The 10,443-nt window shown below is 39.3% G+C and overlaps 1 protein-coding gene across 1 annotated transcript; it reads right to left on the bottom strand.

Moving 5' to 3' along the window:
* Positions 1-7,041: 7,041 nt before the first annotated feature.
* On the bottom strand, positions 7,042-9,525 carry LOC131249792 (receptor-like protein 46). Its single transcript, XM_058250553.1, has one exon. The coding sequence runs from the start codon at positions 9,523-9,525 to the stop codon at positions 7,042-7,044; it is 2,484 nt and encodes an 827-aa protein (XP_058106536.1).
* Between the last annotated feature and the right edge of the window lie 918 nt (positions 9,526-10,443).

Genomic DNA, 10,443 nt, shown 5'->3' with positions numbered 1-10,443 from the left:
GAGGTTCTGATGATTCTGGATGGTCCAGATTTGTCATATGAGGCCTGTAGAAGCAGGACATTAAAGGTCTAGATCGAATTGACTGGTGGGTTGTGAAATCCGCCGTTAGGAACGGTAATGGTTTTATTTCGATTCCTTGCGCGGCAAGGTATGAAAATGGACGGTTTGGATTGTTTTGGGGGCGAAGTTTCTAGGAATCTCACTTTTCTAACAGTGATGATCGCGGAAACCGCGCCTTTCGGAGGCAAATAAGTTAGTCGACGAAAGTTTTCGAATTTAGACGGTTGGAATTCTGCAAATGGACGGTCATGATCTGCCTACAAGCTCCTCTTGAATGGTATGGTAAGAGGACTTCGTCGAACAGGAGCTAAATACGGAGCTGTCCATTTCGAGAACATGCGAAAGCACCTTAATGCCGTTCTGCTGTGGAATAAATATTAGAGCTGGCACCGGACGACTCGCTTGACAGACCCAACTCGATTTAAACTAGTTGGTTAGTCAATCTGAATCCCGGAGAATTTGTTCAATCTAAATTCAAACCAAGTCTGAGTTTGAGTCACCTAATTAGAGCTGTACACTAACTGAGTTAGCTCGGTTAACTCGCTTGACTCGACTTGAAAAAGTTCGATTTGACACGGTTTGAAACTAAGTTTGAGCTGATTTTTACAGCTCAAATAAATTTTTGAGCCGAGCTCAAGCTTGTCCGAGCTCGGATAGACTCAGATTAAACCTCAACTCAAATTGAACTCGAAGTTCAATAACTTGGTTATTTTGATATTGATGTTGCTCACCAAGTGTTCGATGAAATGACTCAACGAAGTATTGTATCGGGTACATACATTCTCTGCAGGGATCAACTAGTGGCGAGGAAGGTATAGATATGAAACAAATCACTACAAAAAAAAAAAAAACTTTATATGATAAAACTACCTTGTATTTTGATTTTGATGTTGCTTACTGAGCATTTGATGAAATACTTATAAACTGTTGCTGCTGTTTTGCATACGATGAGAAATTGAAAGTGCACTCCATGTGTTTGAGAAAATGTTGCACAGGCTCGAACTCGGCTCAAACTGGCCCGAGCTGCCGATCGAACCGAGCCGAGTTCAAGCTAGGGTCGGCTAGTGGTCGAGCCCGAGTTGAGTTGTGTCAAGCTCAACTCGATTCAACTCATGACCTAATAACTTGACTTAACTCAACCCGAAATTTAACTCGGTACTGACTCGACTCAATACGAAACCCGACTTGTATATATATATTTAAAATTTAAAAAAAAAAATCAAATCACAAGGTGCATCTGGGTTTTGGGTTGTGATTTCAGCATATAGTTACTTATTGTACCCAACCTGACTCGGTACTTGTGATAGGGTCGGACTTAGTTCAAATTAATCCAAGCTAGACTCGAGCTCGAATCGAGTCAGGCACGCTGGACTTGGTACTGAGTTGGGTCGAGTTCAGGTTAAGTCTATTTTAAAACTAGATCGAGTTAGGTTAGACCCAACTTGGTTTGACTCAACTCAATGCCCAACTCTAAATGTGGTGCTTAATTCTACACATGTGTAGGCACTTGTAACGAGAACTTTTCTATCGAGTGGTTCACCATATTATTGAATGCAAACTCTGCTTAAGAGAATGTTAAATCTCATTGCTTCGGCTTGGAACTTGAAATACATTGAGTGAGGTTTTTCAACATGCAATTCACAACTTTAATCTAGCCATCAATCTGTGGGTGGTAAGCACTACTGAACTAAAGTTGTACATTGAACCGATTCCATAAAGTCCACTAGAAGTGGCTAATAAACTTCGTGAAGTAGTGGTATTAGGAACACCGTGTACCTGCATGACCTCTCTGAAGAATAAATTTTTCATGTGTGTTACATCGAGGGTCTTCTTACGTGGGATAAAGTATGTCATCTTTGTGAAACAATCTACCACCATGAATACCAAATCTATGTCTCGTTGTTTTCATGGGAAACCAAGCATCAAGTCCATGGATAAGTCATTCCAAGGACCGTCAGGCACATGTAACGGGTGTGTAGAAGCCTGTATTATGAGACTGCCCCTTGAAGGTTTGACAAATATGATAGCGCTGCACCGTTCTACTCACGTCACGTATTAATTACAGCCAGTAATACCGTTCCTCAATAAGAGTCCACGTCTTGTCTCGACCAAGGTATCCATCAAGGCCACCTGCATGTAACTCTTGGATAATCTACTCTTTCAAATAACTTTTGGGATGCACAATTGTTCCCCTTTGAAGTTGGACATTGAAGCTAATCGCTTTGTTTGAGATATTGGAGGATCATGTGTCAATCTCCTCGTCGTTGGATCCCATGTCCTCAGGTGTGATCCTATAGTTCCTCACTAGCATTGCCCTACAAGCGGTGCGATTACGAATTTCAACGCCTATTGAGGGCAAATCATAGACATGAACACAGAACTGCCCTAGAGCATCCGTCATACAATCGATGGCAGCTTGCAACCCCTTCATGACTTGTCAATTCTCTCGTTGCGCTGTTTTGAAAGTTGTCACTGTTAAAGGAAAATTTTCTAGAACACCGTTTATGGGAATGTTGCCTGACCTATCGTTGAAGGCTGTAGATCCGAGGAGAAAACCTTGCTATGATACCACTTGGCATAAAGATGGATGTGATGAGGTTGATCATAGTCTTCCTCAGGGAATAACTACTTTGAACCAATGGAGCTCTCTGGACTCCTCAGAGAGCTTCCTTGAATCCACGAGAGTTAAAAGCATAAATAATTCCTAATAATTTTGAAATAATTTGATTAATGATAAAAAATGAAATTACAATCCTTTAAATAATGAGCTTAGATTTAGGACAAAGTTTTAGACTTAAACTCCAACTCAAACACCCTAAAAACGTGAGTTACTATAAATAATAAACTTATTATTTATACTAGACTTCATGATTTTTAGCCAAAAATAATGTGTCCATTTTGGCCCAATGATGTTATTCTCCTAACTTTTCTAAGCCCTTTTCATGTCGGGCTTGACTCTTACAACTCAAAGGATCAAAAGTTATATTCGAACTAAAACTTACTATTTATAGTAAAAACAAAATTAAATGAGACTTTTGCTGGTTGATTTGATGGAATCTCACAAATCTAGCATGGGCAATCCGATGTTACGGGATGATTGGCTTCAGTAGCTTCTCCAACCCCAAAATCATATATAATACGTCGAAAAATTCATCCCAACTTGTGAGATATGATTGATTTAATGTCTTGATGGTCCAGATCATTTTTACCTCTAATTGGGCCTTATCCGGTTCATCTTTGCCATGAAAGTGTCTATGACCCGCTCTATATCAACTATGTTATGGGGAATGAAGAGTAGGAGCCATGGTTTCCATGGAAAGCTGCGGTGATTGGATATCCAATTGGGCTGTTTTGGGTGCTAGATTCCTGGGTCAGGTGCCCATATGCAACAACACCTATGTGACCGGGGCACACCGTATTTGACGTCAATGGTAAGGGTTGTGTTATATATACACACTCTTCTCATGAGAACTTGTGAGAACTTTTTCAAAACTCATATCCTGTGTGATACGAACTCAAAATCTAAACGGTTCACTTGATGTAGCACCCATGAAACCTTTGGGGCCCAACTTTTACCCTTATTCAAAACTTTGGTAAGCCATGGCAAAAGAAAGAGACAAATCAAAGGAGGAAACTGTTTCCTTTTTTCATAGCCCACCAAAGTTTTGGATCAAGGTGAAAGTCGGGCCTGAAGGTTTCATGGGTGCTGCATCACGTGGATTGTTCAGATTTTAGCCTCGTATCATGGGAAATGAGTTTTGAAAATATTCTCATGAGTTCCCATGATAACTGGTGCACTGATGAGCATTCCTCTCTCTCTCTCTCTCTCTCTCTCTCTCTCTCTCTCTCTCTATATATATATATATATATATATATACACACACACACACACACACACACACACACAACTCTCCACTCTTCTATATACAATTTTCACAAGGTAGTCTCTTGGAGTAGCATGTTGTTGATTGGAGGTGTGTATCGAAGGTTGTCTTGTAAAGCATGTAGGGGTGGCAATGGGTTAAGTCGACTCACGGGTCAACCGGTCTGGCCAAATCGGGTTCAGGCCATGTGGGATTCGACAGCGGGTTAAGCTTGTGTTGTAAAATGAGCCCACTTAAGTAAACGGGCAGGCTCAGGTTAAGGCAGACCGGACCCAACCCAACCATATAGGATATTGATGGTATACATAAACCTATAATAGAGTAGTTATACTAAGATTGTATCCATGGACCACTTAAGGCTGTAGAACTTACCAATTCTACCACGATAGTTGATGCAGTGCATGTACTTTGTTTTCTTCTTCTTCTTCTTCTCTCTCTCTTTTTCTTTTCTTTTCTTTTTTTTTTTTTTCCTGTAGCTGAGTTTCTTTTTGTTTTGAACATGAGTTAAATGATGCCGACATTTGATCATATGGTGGGCCATCAACATGGTCAGGGGTCGATTGGAGGCTGCAAAGGAAATGGAAAAGAAAGAATATATTAGATTTTTTTCTTTTTTTTATACACACGCACCCACATCATGGTAGAATTCCACATGTATGGATACTTGAACCCTTGACCTCAAGTTGAAACTCTTGAGTCTATCATTGAGGCATGAGTAAGGACCCATGAGTCTACCACTGAAGCAAGAGTAGATTTAATACTTGACTTTAATCCAAAATCATTTATTTAATATGTGAAAATTGTGAGCTCAAATCCATTACCTTAATTCATTTTAATTTTTTTTCTACACCTATTCATCTTCATTATAAACCTTATTAAACTAGATTCTAAATATGACATCTTCAACGACAAAAAACTTTCCCACTCAAAATCTAGATTTTACATATGGGGTCATGGTTGGTTTATACAAGCCATTGATTCTACGGCCTTCATCAAATCTTTGGTCTTTCCTTCATTGAATGTGGGCTGTTCGTGCATTCCTCTTGACGATGTATTTTCATGCCATTAATAGAATAGTTAGAAATGACCAACTGAGGTGATTTTTTGGGCACGGTCCATCCCTGATGGGCCATCAGGTCAATAGATTGAAGAAACAGTCCTTTGACTACGTTCACTTGGTTTTTCAGCTTTTTTTGGTGCTACTAGCTGGGGCCGTTTATTTTCTTTGGTGTGGCTATGCTTGGATGATGTTTTAACTGCTTTTTTTTTTTTTTTCCTTTTTTACATTGTATGTTTTTTTTTTCTTCTTCTTCTGTAATTTAATTTATAAGTATTAATTTGTGGAGTTATACGATAGGTGAGGTATGTACTTTTTTTATGGAGCCCACCTGAATGTTTATGCATCTCTAAGTCATTCACCGAAGTTATAGGTGGTGTACTCCTATATTTTTATTTTTTTAAAAAAGGAAAAAAAATTGAGTGGAGAAACAAAATAGGTCCAATTTTCATCTTGAACCATCAACCCAGTAGATTCGCTTATGGTGCCTATGATTCCAAAATAACACATTGGTTTGATGATTCTAATCATGTGATCTTTGGCTGTAACGGGGGTGGTAACAAATTGGCCTCATCCATAAGGTTAGGTGATCGGTGTAATTCTTGTACCATGGCTTTCTCCCTGTTACACTATTGAGTGAACCATTCCAGCTGATGATTGGGCATCTCACATATCATTCAAAAGTTTTGATGGATGATGGGGCATCTCATGTGTCATTTAAAAGCTTTGAGGATGTTGCTAACTTTCGTATGAATGTGATGATGTCATCATAACTCATTTATAAATATTAAAAATTAAAAAATAAAAAATGAGTCCCATCTGGTTGGTTTGGTCCAGCCTAACCTGATAACTATTGAATTGGACTGGTTTGAGTCAAGCCTAGGCTCTGAAATTAAGTTGGTTGGTTAGGCTCGGCCAGATTTCCATTTAATAAATAAGTAGGGTTGGGTTGGCCCATAATTGAATGTATATTTCATGCAACTAAACTGATGTAGGATATGGGACAGATACATTCCTAATATGGCTGGACCAAAGAAAGGTAAACTATAAATTGGCCGTGACTTTTGATCGGATAACATTATGGTACGGGCAACTTATTAATCTTTACTGTAACAAACCATCTAGGGTGATCGAAAGTGGGTCGCGTCTGTCTATTTTATAAGAAACCATTTTCTTTTAGCTCAAAGATGGAAATTTTAAAAAATTACTATTTTTAATAATTCCGATTTTTGTAGTATTTTCTTATTTTTGGATTTTTAGATTTTTTTTTTTTTGTAAAAAATAACTTGCAATCATGCTAGGATTTTTCTAATAAAAGTTTATTTGAATTAAAAAAAAAAAATATCCTTAGAACTTAACCTTTAGAAGATTTTTATTAGAATTAGGACTTTTATTAGAGTTAGAATTTTCTTATTTTTAGTAATTATGAATTTCAGTTTATTTATTTTTATTATTAATAATGTATTAATTGAGATGCATACACATTGGACAATTGTTGATTAATAAAATTTCCTCTTTTTTTTTTTTTTTTTTTTTTTTTTGGATTCAAGAAAATACCCGTATGAATTCAAGATTCATATGCTCTTCCTCATCACCTCATTACGCCCTTCCCTGCGTCACAAACACAGCCACCCAATCTTTAAAACTAGACTAGTCTACGCAGCCTGTTAATCTTTAAAATTAGACTATTAGTTAGACTATTAATCTTTGAGATTGATCTAATCAAACCTTTCATCTTCCATATCAGCCTAATCAGAACATTCATCATTTCAATCAGTGAACCCAAACCAAAACAATAAACAAACCAAACAAACTTCCAAGTTTTTAGATGGTCCACTATTTGTGTGAAAATCCGGCCCAAGAGATTATTGACCGTCCAAATACAACGCTTGGCTGCATGTAGAGATTGCAGATGCAAGTCACAAAACTCAATTCACCCCACTTCATGTCCTACAAACAGGAAGAAAAAAAAAAGGTCCTACAAACAGAACATTTTCCAGGTTTCCCTGGCAAGGAATGTAAACTTCCGGTGAACACCGTTTACCTTCCTCGTCGTGCATGGAGATTGGTCGGCCGTCGATCATGCATCCTACGGCCATGGCGGCCTCGCGGCTTCGGGGTCGAACTGAGAAATCCACTGAAGTAGACTGTCGCGACAGCTGAAAGCAGTCCAATTGGGTATCCGATCCCTGCACTAGCCCAAGAAAACCATGGCTCCTCTTCATCATCTTCCACACCTGGCATAGAACCCGGTGGCGGCGCTGAAATACACGACACCATGATTTGCACTCCACACAGCCCACTGTTGTTAGCAAACATATCTGGATCATTCATCCTATCCATCTGACTGCCCGTCGGAATCCGTCCCACGAGCTCATTGTTGCTGACATCAAAATTCGATAGTTGTATGAGTTTGCTGAGCGTTTGAGGTATTTCGCCTGAGAATTTGTTGTGTGATAAGTCCAAGCTCTCCAAATTATCTAAATTACCAAAGCTTGCCGGAATCTCGCCAGAGAGCGTGTTATAAGAGAGGTTGAGAGCCTCTAGACCTTCAAGACCACCCAATGAAGATGGAATCTCACCAGATAATTGATTTCTTGAAAAGTCCAACAAGGAGTAGATATCGAGCGTCTTCGATGCCAATGGTCGCATCGAACCTTTCCAATTCAAGATCAGATCATTGAAATTAATCAAGAATGTGAACATATCATAGATTGATGAGTAAGTCCTTGGTGTTTTGATCATCTTGGTGAGATTCCCAAACGCCGGTGGGATACTCCGGTTGAAGCTATTGCCGGAGATATCGAGGATTCTGAGATTGCTAAGGTTGGATAGAACGTCAGGAATAGGACCATTAAGGAAATTATCTCTTAAATTTAAAGTTTGAAGGGTCGAGATTCGCCCAAAAAACTCCGGCAATCTTCCGGTGATCTTGTTGTTGTGGAGATGAAGGTGTTCTAAGAAGCTTAAGCTGGCAAGATCCTCTGGCAATTCTCCAGAGAATCCATTTCCCCCCAATGCTAATACTCTGATCTGTGGACCGAAAGTCATTGGAATCTCACCGTCGAACTTGTTGAAGGAGAGATCAACATAGGCGAGGTAAGTATCAATTCCAAATTTCGGGAACTTGTTACCGGAGAAGTTGTTTTCCGACAAGTCCAACATCAGCAAACGGTGGATATTTGCTAAAGATTCCGGAACTGGGCCGGAGAAATTATTATTTCCCAATAAAAGAATCATAATTGCAGCTGCGTTACCAATGTTTTTCGGTAATTCTCCACTGAAATTGTTCCTCGAAAGATCGAGTATTGATAGACTTAGAGATTGAAAGAGATGTGGTGGTATAGAACCCGAAAGCTCGTTATCAGAAAGTATTATACTTCCGATATCGAACTCTGCAAGCCACTGTGGGAAAATCCCTTTTAGTCCATTGTCGCTTAGATCCAAGAAATCGAGAGTCTTTTGGGTGGAAAGCCAATCAGGTATGTTTCCATCAATTCCACAAGATCTCAATGACAATCGAGACAACAGACATTTGGGGGTTACTCTCACACTGTTATTCCAAGCAAGCTTGTTTCTTCCAAGATTGAGTTCTTTCAATCCCTCCATCTCAAACAACCATGCCGGTATCTCTCCGGAGAGTGAATTACCATCCAATTGCAGTGTTTCCAACCGGCTCATTTGTTTGATTGAAGCTGGAATTGGACCATTGAAGTTGTTCTGGCTAAGTGCCAGAGTAGAAATGTTGGAGAATTTTCTGATGTCTGTCGGAATTTCAGATGATAGGGAGTTGTTGCGCAAGTCCAATACCTGTAACGCCTTCATATTGAATATCGATGTCGGAATTCCACCGGAAAACTTGTTTTGACGAAGAGATAACGTCTCCAGTCGGGTGAGGTTCCCGATCTCTGAAGGGATCTCTCCATTGAGGAAATTCTCATCCAAGTTCAAGAATTTCAAGTTTGAAAGCTCCCCCACATCACTGCTTAGATTCCCACTGAGTGAATTACCAGTGAAATCAAGGTACTGTAGATTCTTCAAGCGGAAGAGCTGAGAAGGAATCGAACCGTTGAAGCTATTGAATCTCATGTCGAGATAACTCAATCGGGTCAAATTGGAAAACCCATTTCCCAGAATCTCACCTTGAAGAGAATTCGATGAGATGTCGAGGCGGATCAGATTCTTTATACGGAAGAGAGGCATCAGAACGGAAGACGGCACGGGCTCTGGTTCTAAGAAGGAAACGAGAGCGTAGAGGTCGAGAATCACTACAGGTCTTGCAACTGAGCGAGAATTGCAGGTGACACGTTCCCATCGGCAGCAATCAGAACTAGAATTCCATGACTCTAGTAAGCTAAAATCAGGAGAGTTTGTCGAGGAATTTCTGCCGATTTTCGACATGAGAATGGATTTGAAATCGAGAAGGGCTTGCTTATGATCATCTGGACAACTTAAAGAAGGGGTGTGTAAGAAAGATGAGAGAATGAAGATGATGTAGAATGGAATTGAACTTGATCTTGCCATGATTCTGATTTTCTCAGCTATCCTTCTCTTTCAAAGGAAGGAAGTAGATACCTTTTTAAATTTTTCTTAAGAGATGAGATTTGATACTAATGCAATTGTGACAGACGATGCACAGGTGCTTATAAATTACTCAGAAATTGCATAAAAGTAAGTAAAGATATACCGTACAAATTATAATTTCTAATGTAAATGTATCATGAAACAGAAATTACGCTAATTTTCCAATCTGGCTATCAGATTGGTGGACATGTATTCAACGGTTAAAATTAAAAATATCCAGTGGTCCAATTTCAACAAAGATGAATAAGAAGTTAGGACAATTCAATCAATCTGATTTTGGGTTGTTACTAGGGGGCACTGGGTTCGACAATTTGGTAGGTTTAATTTGATTTTTGGTGTGCCACGTGTAAAATTTCTGAATGCATGTGTATGAAGCTTCATACGCTACGAGAGTATCATATGTAGGTGCTAAGTTCCAACGGTCAACTAATGCGGGATTTTAAAAGTAGCGGGAAGGAATCGCGGAGTCACCTCAGCTTGTCAGAACTGATTTCAGTGCTTTTAGGAGCACTTAAGTAATACTTCTACTAATCTCATCACGACAACTACAAGCGAAATCGGTTGATCTGGACCGTTCATAATTTCTAGTGCAGATTTCATGGGCTAGCATGCACAAATCAGAATGATAGGACGATCAGATCCATCCATCGGTTATCCTTCTCTTTTATAGCCAGCCGTTTTATGGCCATGGATGAGACGGATAGGATTGTGTGATGAAATTAATATTTTGGAAGAATAAGCAATCCATGATGTATACAAGCAAAATAGATAGCTATAGTTGTTGATCGTACCTATTACTTCTTAAAAGATATCGACCGTCCTTTTCTGATGGGCGTGATTTTGGCTTGGTAGATCTCA

This window comes from Magnolia sinica, chromosome 6 (genome assembly GCF_029962835.1).
Source record: "Magnolia sinica isolate HGM2019 chromosome 6, MsV1, whole genome shotgun sequence".
In the NCBI taxonomy this organism is placed as follows: domain Eukaryota; kingdom Viridiplantae; phylum Streptophyta; class Magnoliopsida; order Magnoliales; family Magnoliaceae; genus Magnolia; species Magnolia sinica.
The sequence above is the reverse complement of the archived record's forward strand: the minus strand, read 5'-3'. Positions and strand labels throughout refer to the sequence as shown.

Excerpts from the sequence above, each read along its gene's own strand:
- LOC131249792 (XM_058250553.1), bottom strand. The coding sequence starts at position 9,525 with ATGGCAAGATCAAGTTCAATTCCATTCTACATCATCTTCATTCTCTCA.